Source organism: Cervus canadensis, chromosome 28 (genome assembly GCF_019320065.1).
Source record: "Cervus canadensis isolate Bull #8, Minnesota chromosome 28, ASM1932006v1, whole genome shotgun sequence".
NCBI lineage: Eukaryota > Metazoa > Chordata > Mammalia > Artiodactyla > Cervidae > Cervus > Cervus canadensis.
In genome coordinates this window covers 44,121,874-44,141,379 of record NC_057413.1, presented here as the reverse complement: position 1 = coordinate 44,141,379, position 19,506 = coordinate 44,121,874, and the positions used below count along the sequence as shown (strand labels likewise).

The 19,506-nt window shown below is 38.9% G+C and overlaps 1 protein-coding gene and 1 pseudogene across 2 annotated transcripts in view; both read right to left on the bottom strand.

Moving 5' to 3' along the window:
* DNAH8 (dynein axonemal heavy chain 8) overlaps window positions 1–19,506 on the bottom strand; it is a 322,922-nt gene that overhangs the window by 98,981 nt on the left and 204,435 nt on the right. For both annotated transcript variants that reach the window (XM_043450439.1, XM_043450440.1), the window contains 9 exons: window positions 17,143–17,261; window positions 15,104–15,207; window positions 13,903–14,079; window positions 11,899–12,066; window positions 10,583–10,798; window positions 6,641–6,778; window positions 4,879–5,006; window positions 3,951–4,122; window positions 1,835–1,990 (listed from right to left, as the gene is read on the bottom strand). In XM_043450439.1, the coding sequence (XP_043306374.1) occupies window positions 1,835–1,990; window positions 3,951–4,122; window positions 4,879–5,006; window positions 6,641–6,778; window positions 10,583–10,798; window positions 11,899–12,066; window positions 13,903–14,079; window positions 15,104–15,207; window positions 17,143–17,261 (1,378 nt within the window). The remainder of the gene's footprint in view (window positions 1–1,834; window positions 1,991–3,950; window positions 4,123–4,878; window positions 5,007–6,640; window positions 6,779–10,582; window positions 10,799–11,898; window positions 12,067–13,902; window positions 14,080–15,103; window positions 15,208–17,142; window positions 17,262–19,506) is intronic.
* Window positions 5,679–6,220, bottom strand: LOC122429949 (annotated as a pseudogene).

The window sequence follows — 19,506 nt, the reverse complement described above, 5'->3', positions numbered from 1 at the left end:
AGTATAAGTGAAAGTCACTCAGTCATGTCCGACTCTTTGCAACCCCATGGACTGCAGTCCATGGAATTCTCCAGGTCAGAATACTGGAGGGGGTAGTTGTTCCCTTCTCCAGGGGATCTTCTTAACCCAGGGATCAAACCCAGGTCTCCTGCATTGCAGGTGAATTCTTTACCAGCTAAGCCACCAGGGAAACCCAAGAATACTGGAGTAGGTAGCTTATCCCTTCTCCAGCGGATCTTTCTGACCCAGGAATCAAACTGGGGTCTCCTGCATTGCAGGTGGATTATTTACCAGTTGAGCTACCAAGGAAGCCCAGTTTATAATATAGTAGAGATAAAAGACAAATATGCAAAGAACAGTAATTTAAAGCATACTTCTAGTCCACAACAGAAACACAAGGTGTGTGAGGCATCAGGACAGGCTATATGAAGCTGTGGATTCAGGCAAGTCTGGTGAAAGGTAGTATTGGATGTGGACTCTGAATAATGCTCAAGACTTTCATCTTGGATATAAGTAAAGTGGACAGTTGGGTGGAGGAAACATTCTGGTTAGTATAATAGACATACTACAAGCAAAACTTTGGGTCCATAAGGCTTGGAACTCGGAACAACGTCAAGGAAACAGAGAATAGTTCATATTGTAATACTGAATTGAAATATCAATGTCACAGGATCCTCAAAGGAGCCAGGAATGTTGAAATCCTGCCCATGTCTACCTCTACCTTAAGATTAACACCTTGGTAGACTCTAATTCCAATGCTGAACTCCAGAGTATAAGCAAGTACCTGACTTAGGCTGGAGCAAGTGACTTTAAACTGAGGAATCACAAGTCCTGTGCTTGTCATTTTCCTGTAAGCACAATCTCAGGGCCCAGAATAAAAGCCTCATTCAATATGAGCAAAAGCAATACAGCCAGGGAAATGGACAGAGAGAAAGAAAGTGAGATCAAGAAAGATCACAAAAGAGAGAAAATAATCAGGGCCAAGACTTCCCTGGTGGTCCACTGGCCAAGACTCCCTGCTCCCAAAGCATGGGGCTGGGGTTCGATTCCTGTTCAGGGAATTAGATCTCACATGATGCAACCAAGAGTTCACATCAGTTCAGTTCAGTTCACTCGCTCAGTCATGTCCGACTCTCTGCAACCCCATGAACCACAGCACGCCAGGCCTCCCTGCCCATCACCAACTCCCAGAGTCCACCCAAACCCATGTCCATCGAGTCGATGATGCCATCCAACCATCTCATCCTCTGTTGTCCCCTTCTCTTCCTGTCCTCAATCTTTCCCTGCATCAGGGTCTTTTCCAATGAGTCAGCTCTTCGCATTAGGTGGCCAAAGTATTGGAGTTTCAGCTTCAGCATCAATCCTGCCAATGAACACCCAGGACTGATCTCCTTCAGGATGGACTGGTTGGATCTCCTTGCAGTCCAAGGGACTCTCAAGAGTCTTCTACAACACCACAGTTCAAAAGCATCAATTCTTTGGTGCTCAGCTTTCTTTATAGTCCAACTCTCACATCCACACATGACCACTGGAAAAACCATAGCCTTGACTAGACGGACCTTTGTTGGCAAAGTAATGTCTCTGCTTTTTACTGCAACTAAAAAGACCTCTCGTGTCACAACTAATACCCAGGGCAGTTAAATAAATAAATAAATATTTTTAAAAAGCAAATAGTCAGAGCCTTTGCCCCGAATCACTGTCACAAAACTCAAAGGTGTGAATTAGCAAACAACTATCATAGAGATGACAATTTAATGACTGAAAGATTTAACTGAAACTGTGGGAAAACGTCATGATTTCAAGATTACTTTCCCACCCACCAAATGGTACATACCTGCAAGTCATTTTCTTTTTCCTTTGATTTAATCCACGTTTTGCCTTGAGTCTGTGGGTCTATGAGGAGTGGGTATCTGGTGGCCTTTGTCACAATGATGCCATTCTGAATTGAGAGGTCATCTCCTGGTAAGCCCTGGAGCCCCCACTCTCCAATCTGCATAACAGGAAATGGATGTGGCCATGCAAAGGAAAACAAGAAAGCTTTTGTTAGTAATTAACAATGCCCTTGGACTGCAAGGAGATCCAACCAGTCCATTCTAAAGGAGATCAGTCCTGGGTGTTCATTGGAAGGACTGATGCTGAAGCTGAAACTCCAGTACTTTGGCCACCTGATTAGAAGAACTGACTCATTGGAAAAGACCCTGATGCTGGGAGGGATTGGGGGCAGGAGGAGAAGGGGACGACAGGATGAGATTGTTGGATGGCATCACCAACTCAATGGACATGAGTTTGAGTAAACTCTGGGAGTTGGTGATGGAGAGGGAGGCCTGGCGTGCTGTGACTCATGGGGTCACAAAGAGTCGGACACAACTAAGCAACTGAACTGAACTGAACTGAAAAATGCCACAAAAAATTTAAAATTTGGACTTTATTTTTCAGATTAGGACTATGCAACATTCATGTAAAAAAACTCACACTTACAAATGTGAACCAAATAACACTAAGTTAAACAAATTTGTCATCTAATAAATCCTTTTCCTAGTAACCGGAGACTGGGTCGGACCTAGATGGGCTGGAGTTAGCAGAGACAATGAATATTCTGAGAAGTCAAGAGTAGGCAAGCCCTAAGGGTTCAGCCTCTGAAATTTCCCCTTCCTGCTCTCTGGTTCTGCTTACATGGGGTAAGGGGCACTGCACAGCTGGAGGCAGAGAAGTTAGGGGACAAGAAATATTACATTGGCAGGAACTCATCAGTGACTTTTCTAAATATTCCTTTCAAAATCAAGAAGGCTCTGTGCTCAGTCACTCTGTCATGTCCAATTCTTTGTGACCCCATGAACTGTAGCCTGCCAGGCTCCTCTGTCCATGGAATTTTCCATGCAAAAATACTGGAGTTGGTTGCCACTTCCTACTCCAGGGGATATTCCCGATCCAGGGACAGAACCTGCAACTTCTGCATTGACAGGTGGACTCTTTACCACTGTGCCACCTGGGAAGCCTGACTCCACATGGTCAATAAAATCACCCAAGATGCAGAGAAGCCCCCACCTTCGTTAAATTATCTTAGGTCCTCCGAAGGCCATAATCAGTGTGTTTCCAATACATTATCTAGTCCCTGTAGGGACCAGCTGAACACTGTTTGGATTGGAAAAGATAACTTTTTGACTTTTAAATAGAGATAACTTGAAATTAATAGCTTGGCTTCCCTAAGGAAACTACAACTGGGGAGCATATTTACAAATCAAAAATCAGCTCGTGAATACAAATTGCTTGGAAAGCATTTAATACTGCAAGAGGTCTGTAAGATAGACTGAAAATTGACAATGGCATCAAATTGCTAGCGAGAGAGGTTAGTCTAGCAGCACATGCTATCACTCAGTGATGCCAGAATGTGCTATTGTATTACACTGTTAAACATTAAAAAAGATAATAATCAAAAGAAAGTTAATAATACCAATACTTACAGCCTAGCCAATGTCTACATCTTCCCAGAATGTTTGTAAGAGAATGAGATCAATAAGAGTGGTGAAAATAATGGAGGGTTATAAGAAGAGCTCAATATTAGCAAGCCTGTAGCTCAAAAATTATCTTATCACTCAAAGCAGTGCAATTGAAGACATGGGTTTGAAACCTGGGTTGGGAAGATCCTCTGGAGAAGGAAATGGCAACCCCCTCCAGTATTCCTGCCTGGAGAATCCCATGGACAAAGGAACCTGATGGGCCACAGTCCATGGAGTCACAAAGAGTTGGACCTGACTGAGAGACCAATTTGAAAGCAAGATTTCTTAAAATGCAAAAGAACTTTTGTACCACAAAGAAAAAAATTTTTGTCATGCTTCAGTATTTTGAAAATGATCTTTCCAATTAAATGCAAAAAGAGTAAGTCAGGCATACCTTGATTTCTTGTGAATAAAATGAAATTCAACTAATGATATAAGGAAAGTAACACTTACTGTTGGAGGATCCACCAACATTGAAATAAGATTCAGGTTTTCAGTGAAAGGAATCTTCCGTGCTTTCAACTCCATCTCCCATTGCTCTTTCAGTAAATAGTTCCTAAATATCTGATTGAAAGGACCAAGGTAGGACAGGAATCCAGTGCATAGCAGAATATCACCTACAAGCCTGTTAAGAAACAATAAAGTGAATCACCAACACGTTGCAAGCTCTCCCAGTAAGGAATCTGAAAGGCCATCGGGCAGTTTCGTTACTAGGTGAAGTTCTTCTCTGCTCCCTGCTTAACACTTGGCAACAAGACATGGAGAGGATAAAGAAGCCTAAAGGCCCCAAACGGGGTAAGAGTGGCCTCATTTCGGGTTAAGTCCAGGAGCAAGAAAAGAGGCTCCTTCCTGAAGCCTAGAGGTCCTGAAGCTTGACTTCCAGATGACGAAGAAACATGTCCTGGTCCTTGTTCATATTCAGTCTTGAATAAACCACTACTTCTTTGTCATCTTCTTTCTTTTTTCTTTTGCCATTCTCCTACTCCCCTCTCATTCCCTCTCCTTCAGTTTTCAGAAGACACCAGCCCAAGATGCCCTTCCATCTAGAACAAATTGTCAGTCTACACTTTGAAAAACCTTGAGGTGAAAGGTGTAGAACTGGAACCAGTATCTAGATTGTTCTGGCAAATCCAGGTGATATCAGAAGCACCCCTACACAAAAACTGAGTTAAAAAATGTTTCACCAAGTTTTCTTCTCTCCGTTTTAGAGTCTGGGACTCAGACTCTAAGCACTTTCTCAGATGGTGGGATCCCAGCACGTGGACATGGAAGCGGAGGAGAAAAGCACTTCAAGGAATCCGACTTTATGCTCCCCCATGTCACAAGAGGTGGCCTTTGGGGTGTTGACAAAGAAGGAGAGCAATTATAACAAAGTTGATACCTATTAATCTGAGCTCTGAACTCTTTGCTTTGCTGAGTCCATCGGACTTTTTCTCCACTCAGTCCATCAATGAGGGTGGAAGCTGCCTGCATCTTTTTCCGGCACATGTCAGCATCATTAAGCAAATCCTACATTCATAAAAGGAGAATGTCTCAGAGAACTTTTTAAACTGCTTAATCAAACATCCATTATATTGACATGTAAAAATACCTGGAGGAATTTCTCAATGTGCAAAATAAGTATAATCTAAAAATACACTGTCAGTAAAATTTTACATATTAAATTCTTATAGTTCATTCATAATACAGTTATTTCACCTTACAAAATTTCAAAAGGAGTCATTTTGAAAGGGAGAATCCAATTTACATAGCTTAAATAGGATTTCTATTAAATATTTTCAAAACAATAAATATACCTTTTAAAGTTCTGGATTTAATAATGATTCTGAGTTCTTTGCAGTTTATAAAGGAATTTTTTTTCTCCAGAAAAAAATCTACACAATACTGGTATGCTGCAGCCAGCTTGTATCAGCTCAAAGGAGTTAACTGTTAACATTTTTCAGAAAATTTGTGAGCTGGCGTTAAACACAGCCACTATTAAAAACTAAATTATATAAACTTACAATTAAGCCCATTATATTAAAGGTAATGAATAATCAAAATTCATCAATTCCTAATTATTGACCGTATTTTTGTATTATCTATACTCCTGGGTTAAGTTCATCGCATCTGCATTGGCAATAGTATATAATGGCATACTCATCTTCTCTCTCAACTGCCTCATCCTGTCACACTGACAACTTAGACCTGACCTTGGGGGAGGCACCTAGAGCTCAGAAATAAGCAAACACTGCTAATCAAGGCTTTCTTCTCCCCTTGGCCCCCGCCCCCACAAGCTGATCCTTTCCTGCAGGTGCTGTCGGAGGGGATAGGGTGACATCCTCAATCCGCCCACTTTTGATCCCTGAGCGGGTGAGGACTCTGAGCACTGACTGGGCCCCTGGTCCAGGAGTCTTGGTCCTATTTCCTCCTGTGGCCCGGAGTTTGATGTGGAGGGCAATGATGCCCAGCTCCTTGCATCTCTGGGCTACATCCTGGGCAGCCAACATGGCAGCATATGGAGAGGACTCATCTCGGTCGGCCTTTACCTTCATCCCATCAATTACATGGCAGATCGTTTCCTTGCCAGAAAGATCAGTGTCATGGACAAAAGCCCTGTTGAAGGATGCAACAATGTGGCACACACCAAATACATTTTCTCCTTCAGCCTCCTGAGGGCCGAAGTTGATGACCTGTTCTTCCTTCTTTTCTTTCCCTTTGCGAGGTGCCATTTATGCTCATCTTTTCCAGATTCCACCACCAGAAAGACAGCCAAGCTGACTGTTGAATGTTTACCACATCACCACTGCTACAACCTACACCATGAGGTCTTACTAGGATCCCCATCTGACAGTAAAGTTAGTAAGTCAGTCACTTCCAACTGCACAATTCATAAGTCTCTAATACAGAGCCAGTGTTTTGACTCCAAAGTCAGTACTCCTGTGTATCACATCACAGCTTCTTCTTATAGAAAACAATTATTAAAAACAGAAAAAAGAATGTAGACTGTTGAAGGTTCAAAAAAATGTAGACATGGCCAGTGAGAAAGGGCATTCAGGTCAGTATTTTTTCATTGTAAACATGTGCCTGATCCCTAAATACAACACATACTTAGGTACCATTTCAGTAAGTCATATTAGTAATTTCTGTATATTGAATCTCACCATTTTTTCATTCATTGCCGCATCAAATTTGGCTTGCACTTTATCCAGCTCAGCCTGTTTCTCATCCAGCAGTGCCTGGGCCTTGCCCAGCTCAGCATTGGCAACTGCCAAGCGGCCCTCCTGCTTGGCCAGGTTAGCCTTAGAAGGAAGAAGATGTGATTGGTGTAGAGGTGTACTGTGAAACTTCCATGCTTGTAATTGGTAAATAATAACATAAGTTACTACATAATTTTTGGTCTATTTGGAAGTTGTTTATTTCATTGTCTTCAGCTGGGGAAGCAGAGAAATGTCATTGAAGTTCCTTTTTTTCCTTTTAATTATTAAGGTTCAATGTGGAAAACACAGAAATGTATGGGAAGGAGAAAAATAATCACTCATGATTTTACACAGAAAAGAGTCTATGAGTACTGTGTTAACAAATGGATAACTACCATTTTGATTTTTTTTTCACTTCAAGTAGTATAATCATTTCCTTACACCGTTAAACACTGTCTTTATGAACATTAGTTACATGGCTGCGTGATATCTCACGATTTGTATATATTGTAATTTCCTTAACTTCTGTGTACTTATATACATTTCTCCCCCTCCCCCCATTTTAAACTGTTATAAATACTATTAAGTATGCAAACGTTTAGTATTGTTTTGGGGGTAAGAATTTTTGAGGTGAAATAAGTGGCTGTAATGAAAAACAGTAGCTTTTCATCTTTCTCCCAGTCCTACAGCATGATAATTACTTGTTTCTTATAAATTTCAAGTAATTAATCAGTAAAGTAATATAGCTCTAGAGCTTTCTGGGGTAGAAGTTCCTTGATAACTTTCTCATTTTCTTTCTCAATATTTGTGGTTTTGAAATTCACTCTTTTTCTCGGGAAATTTTCATTTCACTTAGATTTTCTAATGTATTTACAAATAACTGTAAACTTTGCCTCAATTATTTAAATCTACAATCTGTAATTATATGGATTTATGCATTATAGGCATTTATTTTTGTGTATTTTCTTGTTGATTAATTTTTGTATTTATTTATTTACCTATTTATTTGGTAGCATTGGGTCTTAGTTGCGGCATGCGGGCTTAGTTGCCGCGCAGCAAGTGGGATCTTAGTTGCCTGACAAGGAGTGGAATCCACATCCCCTGCATTGGAAGGCAGATTCTTAACTACTGGATTGCCAGAGAAGTCCCTGGTTAGTTTTTCATATATATCATATATATATATAGCTGTTATTCAGTCGCTAAGTCATGTCTGACTCTTTGCAACCCCGAGGACTGCAGCATGCCAGGTTTCCCTGTCCTTCCCTATCTCCCGGAGCTTGCTCAAACTCATGTCCATTGAGTCAGTAATGCCATCCAACCATTTCATCCTCTGTTATCCCCTTCTCCTCCGGCCCTGAATCTTTCCCAGCATTGGGATCTTTTCCAGTGAGTTGGCTCTTATATGTATGTGTATATCGCAAAGCACCAATTCTTTAATTTTGCTACTTTTTTTTCTGATTTTTAACCTTATTTTTATTAACTCTTTCTACTTTTAATAACCTCTGTGTGTGTGTATATACATGTGTTTGTGCGCACACACACACACACACACACACACACACACATATATATATCCTACTGTTTAGTTCTTTGGTTCACTTAAGGGTTAAGAAGGTAGCATTTTGGCCACCTCACAAAGTTTGACAGAAAACAACAAAATTCTATAAAGCAATTATCTTTCAACAAAAAATAAATAAATTTTAAAAGCTTTCATAACTAGATTTTTGTCATCATTTTCGAAACAGAATTGACTGGCTTTTTTTTTTTTTTTAAGTGTTCTAATTTTATTGCTTATAGTCAAAGAATGTTTCAGCAGTTTTTGCCTTTGGGGATTGAATCAAAGTTTTCTTTGGGGACTGAGTATCATCAATTTTTGTAAATATTTCTTGGACACTAGAAATAATGTCATATACTTCGTTCATATTGAAGAAAGTCCAATATAGCTATTCAAGCTTAAAAATAACATATTATAAAATCTCTATATAATTAGTAATTTATGCCTACTCAGGACTGGCTACGTAAAAGCACAAAATGAAACTGTAGAGCTCCTTGTTTAAAAATTATTAAGGACTTTAAGAGGGTGATAGCAGAGCATTAAGCCAAGCACGGTCCCTTCTAAAGTTGGCCTTCTGCCTACCAGACCTGTCGTGGATTGATAGTATATGCCATAATCTCAAATTATAGGAATTAAAAAAAAAACTCCACATAAACTATTAATGGATTTTTGCTTATGTAATTTGATGTTATTTTATTTATTTCATAAAGCATTATTACAATTAATTCTCACTGTGGATCATAATTTTTACCCATAAAAATAACTTATGCTCTTACAAGTGCTTTTTTTTTTTTAATTCTACACTTACAGTAATATTTCTTCCTTGGTATCTGTTAGTTTGAATGTATTTGCTATATTTGCTCATCATTTCTCTTTGTTAAAACTCTTATTTTTATTTTATTTTCTATTTTTCTTCAAGTTACCTCTGCACACAATTTGAAGAGTCAGCCATTTCTATAAGGCTTATTATGAGAACAGTAATCCCCTGCCCACTTGCTCACCACTTTCAATTCCACAGAACAGCCACTTCCAACACTTCTAGCTTTATGGGATGGGCTAGGGGCGGGGAGTGGGGGATATTATGTGTCTGGGTTGTATATTTTGTTAATCTTTTGCACTCCTGAAAATGTATTTTTGTTCTCTCAGACATAAAGGACAAACTGGCCCAGTATAGATGGTATGTGTGCGAGAGACAGAGTGAGATAGAATGTGTTTATCCCTTAACACTTAAATTGCATCCTTAAGAATATCTTTTGGGGATTTCTCTGGTGGCCTGGTAATAAAGACTTTGACTTCCAATGCAGGGGGTGTGGGTTTAATCCCAAGGAGCAAGGATTCCACACGCCTCGGGGCTGAAAAACCAAGACAGAAAACAGAAGCAATTCTGTAACAAATTCAATAAAGATTATAAAAATGGTCCACATCAAAAAAAAAAAAAAAAAAGAATGTCTTTTTGTTCCCTCATACATTGAGGATAAGGAAATGGCAACCCACTCCAGTATTCTTGCCTGGAGAATTCCATGGACAGAGGAGCCTGGCAGGCTACAGTACACGGGGTCACAAAGAGTCGGACATGACTGAGCATCTATCACTCACTTGCTCACACTGAGGGCAGTTTGGTCAGACACTGAATTCTTAGAGGCCAGTAATTTCCTCTGCATATGTTTTTCTGTTACTTTCTAGTATTTAGGGTTGTGGCAAGACTGTGATGTCCTGATTTCTCTTCTTTTGTAAGCCATCTTTTAAATTTTGTTTCTTAGGTGCCTATAAGCTTCTCTTCCTGTCTGAAATTTAAAATATTTCTAAGTGTTGATCTTAATTTTCATAAATTTTGTTTGGAATACAGTAATCACATTCAATCTCCAAACCTAATCACCAAACTTAAAGATATGGCCAATTTTCTTCCATGATAGCTCAGTCATGTCTGACTCTGCAACTCCATGGACTTACAGTCCATGGAATTCTCCAGGCCAGAATACTGGAGCGGGTAGCCTTTCCCTTCTCAGAAGATCTTCCTGACCTAGGAATCGAACTGGGGTCTCCTGCATTGCAGGTGGATTCTTTACCAGCTTGAGCTACCAGGGAAGCCCCAATTATTATTCCTAATAAATTCATGCCTTGTTTAAGTTAACAAGTTGGTTTTGGTTTCCTGTCTGTGATGCTAAGAAGCATGCAACAGTTATAAAAAAGAATGAGAGACTGTGACAGGGCATACAGAGAAAAAGAAAAATCTGGTAATGGAGAAACCTACCTTTATTAGTCTAAATTATGCTTTGTTTTTTAACGGCAGTGATACTGATGACTGAGTTTATTAAACACTGATTTACTGGGAGAAGGAGGGAAATTTTTACCTTCAGAGGCAACACTTCTCTGTTGACACCATAAAATGTTGCCATAGCAAGTGTCCAAGACAGCAGACCAGCCACATTCCCACAGACTTTTTTGGCACTTTCAAAAGTGTAATCATCCATGTTAAAATACGGCTGCAGTAACTCAACAGTCTCTTCATTTATTGTGTCCTTGGGGAACTGCTGAAGACTCCACAGGAATCCTGTTGCACTCATCAACTGGAAAACAGTATTACAGCCTGTAAGCTCTGGAAGAAAATACATACTTTCTTTTTGAGTTAGTATGTACTTCTAAATTGAATTTTTTTCAAAGAAGTAATAATTGATTGGCTCTAAACATACAAATCAAGACTATGGCAGTAGTCAACCTAAAGCTGTAAATTGCAAGTTGTCTTCCCGTTTCCATGGAGAAGAGCAAAGAAGAAAAGCAATGTAAGTTTCCCATCTAGTGAGTGCGTCTAAATGCCACCAACCACACAAGCCCCTTTTTAGAGACTGAGTTGGGTTGACATCAAGATTGTGCTAATACTTCCTTCACTGAGTAATATGCATTTAAGTGCATATTATGGTTTGTTTTTTTTTAATTGGACTGTAGTTGCTTTACAATGCTGTGTTAGTTTCTGCTGTAAGCAAAGTGATTCAGCCACACATACACACACATCCCCTCTTCCTTGGATTTCTTCCCATTTAGGTTATCACAGATACTGAACAGAGTTCCCTGTGCCACACAGTAGGTTCTCAATAGCTATCTATTTTATATGTATATTATGTTTTTGTGTGTGGGGGGGACAATAATATTCTACGGTCTGGATGTACCATTGTTTATTTAACCACTCACATACTGAAAGGCATCTTGGTTGCTTCCACGTTTTGGAAATTATGAATAAAGCTGCTATAAAAACCGCTGTGAGCAGGCTTTTGTGTAGATATAAGTTTTCAGCTCATCTGGGTAAATACTGAGGAACATGATTGCTGAATTGAAGGGTAACAGTATATTTACTTTTGTACCATGGCTTCTTTTTCAACACGCTTTATTTAGGTATAATTTACAATAAAATTTCCCCATTAAAAAAAAAAAAAAAGACTGTGCCAATACTAGGTATGGGTTCTGGACAGATTTTTATAAAAAGAGGGCATTCAGCTTTAAAATCTTACATTTTTAAAGAGGCATTACATTTTGAGAGATGCAATTTAAGATAAGTTCTTCAGTATACAATTATCAATTATTTGTCTGCCAGTGTGTCTGGTCTATATTGAGTGTCCTGGGATGCAGACACCTGGTACACCTCAAAGGACCTATAGAGATAGATTTTACTTACTTTTAATGACTCGCCCCATGATGGCTTGCAGCAAGGTTTTTCTGGATCCATAGTGACAGGGTCAATTTTCTTTTGAAATAGTAACAGAACACAGTCCATGATTCTCATAATAAGATGAGGGGGCTTTGCAAGTTTCCTGACTGTGGCAATATCATTTGGCTTGATAGTCTGTATTTGAGGTTAGGGATCAGAATATTTTTTGCTGAGTAGTATTCCTAGTCATATGGAAATCTCATACTTTTAAAAAATTAAAATGAAAAATTAAAAAACATATTTTCTTCCCAATTCCTGACATTTACATCAAGGGTCTGCATTCCAAGATTCTTCCATAATGGATCTTTCATGGTTAAGTTAGGATTTCTGTTTCTTTGTTTGCATTTCCCCCAAAAGTTCTCAATGAATTGGTTTAGAATATTACTATCATTCATTGGCCATCACCCCAGACCTCCATTAGCAACAACCATCATTAATGTTTGCCATTTAGATAATTTCATCTTCAAAGCATACAGTCTATATTACATATGAGTATTAAAAGAGGGGCAAGGCCCTGAATATCAGAAACCTCACCTTCAGTTTTCATTTTGAAGGTTGCCCTGTCCATGGAAAAGAGAGAATTCGAAGGAGACATTGTAACATATGACTCAGAAAAATATTTTTGAAAGTTTCTATCTGTGAGCTGAGTTAGAAATAGGACATCTCCTGACATTCAAGTCAAGAAGGACTGGGACATCATATGATCCATAAAAACTAAGGCTTATTTGGCTCAGTGATCACTCTCTGTGTTATCACAGGACCCACAAAAGAAGTGAGGGTGGAAAGTGTGTCCAGGTCATTGTCACAATTTTATTAAATGAGGATCCTAAATCTATTAATGCATTTAACAGTCACAGGCATTCTCCCATATAAAATAAGAGCAAAACCAAAACATCCCTGTCCTCAGAATCTTCCAAAGAGAGGGAAACACAATTACCCTAAACTATGACTATCTGCCATGACAGAAGTCTAGGAGTGACAGGAAAACAAAGGAAGTTCAGGACTTCCTGGAAGGGGTGACATCTGAGCTTGGTCTTGCAGATTGACTCTTACTAGTGAGTGAAAGTTAGGAAAAGTAGAAAGTGTTCCTGACAGAGACAGAGAGACCCATTTGAAAGTGAAGTGAAGTGAAGAAGTGAAGTCGCTCAGTCGTGTCTGACTCTTTGCGACCCCATGGACTGTAGCCTACCAGGATCCTCAGTCCATGGGATTTTCCAGGCAAGAAGACCATAATTACTGCAGAAGCACTTAGGTGTTTCCGTATGGCTGGATCATGTTGTGTGCAGGGAGAAAATAAGATAAAGTTGAAGGGGCAGACAGGAGTCAGGTATCACAGCAGTAGCACTAATATTTATTGAGTACCTCCTATGTGCCCAGTGAACTATTCATTACTTTTTAATGCATACATTGATTCTTCAAAGATCAAGGAAGAATTAGAATCTTGATAGAGACCCAAGAGAGTTAAGTAAATTTTACTTGACACTATCTATCATATGGTCACGAGAGGCAAATGGAGATCTGCTTGCCTCTGAAGCTGTCGCTTCTTGCTTCACAGCCCTGGATACCTATCTTGGGACTTTAAGAGAAATGGGAACCGTAAGAGAATTTTTTTAAATGTTAAAAAGCGCACGATATACCCTAGTCAGGATGCTGAAGGAATTGAGAAGGCTGCCTGTACAACCTGAATCCCTTAGGCTACAGTTTAAGCCAATAATCACTAGCATTATTCCTCAGTTCTCATGGAAAGATGCTTTGTGGAATGAAAGTAAGTTATGGGAAGTAAAGACTTAAAAAAATAAACTTAGGAAATGTAATCAGCAGAAATATTTGCTTCAAGACTCAGAGATTACAAATCACATTAAGAACTCAATTCCGTTTTCTGATTACAAAAATCCCATAGCTAAATTTTAGGTAACAAAACATGGCACCAGCTAGGACTTGTGTTGGGAGGGATAACAATGCACTGCTCACGTTCAGGGCTGCTTCTGCTTCTTCCAGCGCAGGTCTCGCTGCCTCGAGCTTGGTCTCAGCTACTACTTTTTCACTATCAATTTCATCCACAATTTTTTGGGCTTTGTCTTTCACTTCCTGCACTTCGTTTTTCACTTTGGCTGAAGCCTGAGCACTGACTGTGACTTCTGCTAATACCTGTTACAGAAAGGAAACGTGAGGGTCGACAGAAATCTTTTCAGCATAATTTACAGATTTGAGTATATAACATAAAACAAGAATGAGAGAAAATTCATCCCCCATCTACGTTGTCTCTATTTTAAGATGTATTAAAGTAAATCCTCTGAGCAGTTTTGCAGTCTTTGTTTCCTAAGCTTCTCTCGGTCATGAACTGCATTAATAAATATTTTAAACTTTCAGAAAAATGATATTTATACTCTATGTTATTTCTAGAAAATTAAAACTATTCAATGTCAGTGCCACAGAATAAGGTCAGAAACCATATGAAACCTCATGTAATAACAAAAAAAATAGCTAATGTTTGTTGACTGCTTACCATATATCAGGGTGCTAAGGGTCTACATTATGTCATATGCTAAGTGCCTCTCCTGTGCCCTAATATTTCAATAACTGGCTAAAGGTCGAGACTTAAGTATCTATTCTTAACTGACTCTGTGAGTGGAAGGTGAAAGCAGCCTGAGACTGGGGGAGCAGCAGTAGGTATAGAAGTAACACATATATATCCCTATCACGTTGGGAGAAGCATTTTTAAAAAAGACTCAATCAACTCTTCTTTTTATTCTTTTCCTTCCTTAAAACAAACTTCAGATCAAACTTGGGCTACCCCAGAAACCTAGAGTCTGCAGAGGCCTTAAAGAGAAGATCTAATATAATTTATTGTCAAGCAGAAATTTCCTATACAGATGACAGAAAACGAGAGAGAACCACAGAAGGAAAAAACAGTCTTAGACCAAGTAGATGATCTACTAGTTTAGGTATGTTTTGGTATAAATTAAGCAAAAATATCTAATGGTCTTTGTAAATGTTGCTATTGTTGTTTAGTCGCTAAGTTGTATCCGACTCTTTTGCGACCCCACGTGGACTGTATCTCACTGGAAATAATCTGTAGGTTTATATTCTATTTACTTTTTAATAACATTTTTAAACAATGCTTTTTTTAAAATATGGAAAGATATCCTTCACAGTGTAAATGCCAACTCACTTCATCTGCTTTTACAGAAGCCACTGCCAACTCCTTCTCCTTTACTGCAAGATCCTGAGAGAGTTTTGCAACAGATTCACTTGCCTCCATCAGCTTATCGAGACCTTTACAAACACACACATAGACACTTTCACTGAGTATATGATCATCCCCTCATCAAATACTTATTCAATATTTACTCCTTATAAGGAGCCATGTGCTGCGTGCATGCTCTCTTCAGTCATGTCCAACTCTTTGCAACCCCATGGACTGTAGCCCACCAGGTTTCTCTGTTCATGGGATTTTCCAGGCAAGAATACTGGAGTGGTTTGCCGTGCCCTCCTCCAGGGGATCTTCCCGACCCAGGGATCGAACCCGTATCTCTTGTGTCTCTTGTACTGGCAGGCGGGTCCTTTATCACTAGAGAAGCCACCCAGGAAACCCCAAGGGCCACCTGAGAAGCCCTAAGGCACCATAATGTACTATAACAAACACAAAATAACTATGGAAAAGATGTCTTAAAATACACATATTTTAGAAGCAGTAATACTGACCATATTTCTAACACTTTCGGTTCAGCAGGAAATGAAGAAAATAGGTCTGATTGAAGAATATCATCTAGTTACATTTAAGGGAAAGTCATATTGCTATAACAAGTAAAATGAATTTAGCCAGGAAACTTACTTGACAAATGTATGCTCTCCTTGGCTTTGCAAACAGTTTGTAACTATCATTTTTTGCCTTTGAATCATATTGCAACTGAGACGGCAAATGAGACATAATATATTAACATTTTTTGTGGTTCTCTGCTATAAAAATGAAAATAACTGCTAAAACTTCTGCAACTGGTTCTGAGACTCTCAGTGCTCTAGATAAAAATAACTGGTTAACTGAAAATCTCACTAGGCACTAGATAGAGGTGTGTTGATAAACATTTAGAGTCTGGGCCTGGAGTGAGGGCATTCATTTGGATGGTTCCAGTTTCCACAGTGTAGATAATCCCACCTAGTCTGATTTCAACCTACCAAGAGGTTCTCAGTAACACACCATTATATAATATTTCCACCACAAAGATAGAATAGAAATAATAGTGTTCCCCAAGAACATTAATAATAATAAAATAAAGTAAAAATAACTAAGAAGTAATGAGTTTTGAGTATTGATTACCCTCACTAACATAATTAATTTAATTGTAGGTTTATTAAGTTTTTTAAAAGGCTATAGTTATCAACCAGATCATAATATTCCTAATTTAACCCTGAGTTCTCGTGAGCCAGTGTAGGTAGCTTCAGCACACCACTGATTCTACAGCATCATATAAAAAACCTGCAGGAAAGCCGTGAGAAAGCAACAGAAAGAAGTTTCTCTTACAGGGCACCTACCATCACTATAACTTCACAGACCTTTCTGCTTCGTGACCACGTTCTGTGTAGAAGTGAAAATACAGCACTAAGGCATTTCAGGATTATTTGGGCCAAATGCTTTCTGGACATAAAATCTGCTCTCACTTAAACACTTTTCCTACTTACACTACATATACTGAACGCTTAGAAAACCACCGCTCACGTAAAGTCTCTCTGTGTTTTCATTTGTTTGCTTTTGTTTCTGTTTCGTCTTTTCCTTTGTCAGAAATCTCAGAAGCAGTAACACAGCAAAGTTTACCCAAATTGAGGGAAACAGCAATGAAACCATAAATTGAAATTGTGGTCAGTCCCCAAGAGCTGGCTTTTCCCCATCTGCAAGCAGCAGCTCAACAACCACGGTGACTCACTACCTGACAGGATGGGCCCAAAGCTGGAAGAGCTGGAAGAAATGGTTCCAGAGGAAAAACAGGCCACCTCTGTTTACATTCTTTCTGCCCAGACTTTCTCGACAGGTCAAAAGACCCATAAAGGTATCCCTCAAAATAATCTACTACCAGCAATATTTCAATATTGATTATAAATCGATATTTCAATATGAAAAATAAATATTTCATTTTCAAACAACAATATCCACCAAACAAAATATTGGGATCTCTTTCAGACAAGCCCTAAAAGATCAGATTCTGTTCCGCTTACCAATATTCATACGTTCAGCTTGTTCATTAATATATTTCACCTTTTCAGTGTAAATGTTTTTATAACCATTTATAAATGAGAGGTAAGATTTGGGAGTCACGTGTGCTCTTCGGCGGTATCTGAAAGTAGAACAGAAAAAAAAAACACCTTCAGGGGAGGCAGCAAGAATACTATATCTTTAATTGACTCTGACTTGACCCTTATCTCCATTCTGGACTTTCCTATTCTGGAAAACTGAGAAAAGAATCATTGTCCTACACCTCCTAGGATTTTGTGAAGTTCAAAAAATAAAACAGCATATGTAAACACACTTTGTAAATTTTAATGCTCTATACAGATATTAGGGATAAGTGGTTGAAATGAACTTGTGCCGAGATCTGTTTTCATTCGCCAGCTATTTGCTACACACCTCTTCCCCACTAGAAACCCAGATGAGTGGGCTTACAAAGGTGAAAGCCAATCTCTCCCCTGAATTGCTGGATTATCCTTGAAATCAAGGCAACTCACTATGGTTTCAGTATAATAATTATATTTAACAATAGAAATAAGTAAAAGAAAAAATTTTTATACAGGAGAAACTCAAGTCAAAGAAGAGATCATCACATACTATAAATTTATATTTTTACATTACATTAAGTTTATTTTATATTAAATTTTTACTTTCGGAGTTCTGAACATTAAAAAGCATTTTTAAGGACTCTGGCATACATGTGACTATTAGTAAAACATTATATAAATATTTTTTAAAGATTTTTTTATGCAGGCTATTTTTAAAGCCTTTTATTTAATTTTTTACAACTCTGCTTCTGTTTTTGGCCGCGAGGCATATGGGATCTTTATTAGCTACCTGATCAGAGATTGAACCAGCACCTCCTACGTTGGAAGGCAAAATCTTAACCACTGGACTTCCAGGGAAGTCCCATATTATATATACATATTGCATTCAGAATAAACTTCTACAATAAGAGGATATGAAAACTTTGAAAAATACACCAAATTTTCAAAAATAAAGACATAAGTTTTTGTAGCTGCACAATGGTTAAAACTTCCCTTCACAAGTTGGCAGCAGTAGGGGTGGAGTTCAAGTTAAGCAGAAAGAAAATCTTCCCAACAAAGAAAATTAACATACACAGATTTACCAAGAGAATCTGGGAGGTTATCTATAACTATTTAAGAGGATGGCCCATGTACAGTTTTAAGTAAAGAAAACGACACAGGATAAACAAATTTTTGTGAGACAGGATCCCATGCCCCTGGAAAATCTATTGTTACCCAGACTCTCCATCTGGTCCCATCACTTCATGGGAAATTGATGGGGAAATGATGGAAACAGTGACAGACTTTATTTTCTTGGGCTCCAAAATCACTGCAGATGGTGACTGCAGCCATGAAATTAAAAGACGCTTGCTCCTTGGAAGAAAAGTTATGACCAACCTAGACAGCATATTAAAAGGCAGAGACATTACTTTGACGACAAAGGTCTGTCTACTCAAAGCTATAGTTTTTCCAGTAGTCATGTATGGATATGAGAGTTGGACTATAAAGAAAGCTGGGGGCTGAAGAATTGATGCTTTTGAACTGTGGTGTTGAAGAAAACTCTTGAGAGTCCCTTGGACTGCAAAGAGATCCAACCAGTCAATCTTAAAGGAAATCAGTCCTGAATACTCATTGGAAAGACTGATGCTGAAGTTGAAGCTCCAATACATTGGCCACCTGATGCGAAGAACTGACTCATCTGAAAAGACCCTGATGCTGGGAAAGATTGAAGGCAGGAAGAGAAGGGGACGACAGAGAATGAGATGGCTGGATGGCATCACCAACTCAATGTACATGAGTTTGAGTAAGCTCTGGGAGTTGGTGATGGACAGGGAAACCTGGTGTGCGTTCATGGGGTCGCAAAGAGTCAGACACAACTGAGCAACTGAACTGAAGAGTCTCCATGTAGAAAAATAGGCCTAGTCTTTCTGGGAGGTACGGCACCCCCTGAAGCTCATCCATGAACCCTAAGGAAGAAGTCCTCTGTTATAGAAACCATGTTGGCCCACCTTTATTTATAGCAATCATACACAGTGACTATCATGCTTTGGAAAAAGCTTGCTGTATTCTTGAACCAAGCATCGTACCAGTTATTTGTAGTTTTTCAAGTTCCCTAGATGACTGTAACATGAAATTGCTGATGTGTAGCTAATACCTTGCATCTTTCCACATACTTTTTAATATATAATTATGTAGCTCAAAACCCAAAACTCTGGTGGGGGTTATTTGGGTCAACCATGACTGCCCCACTGTGATGGAACATAAAACTGAAGTTGACTGTTTAGGGCCACACTATAATAATTCTTTTTTGCTGAACTTCATGTTTAT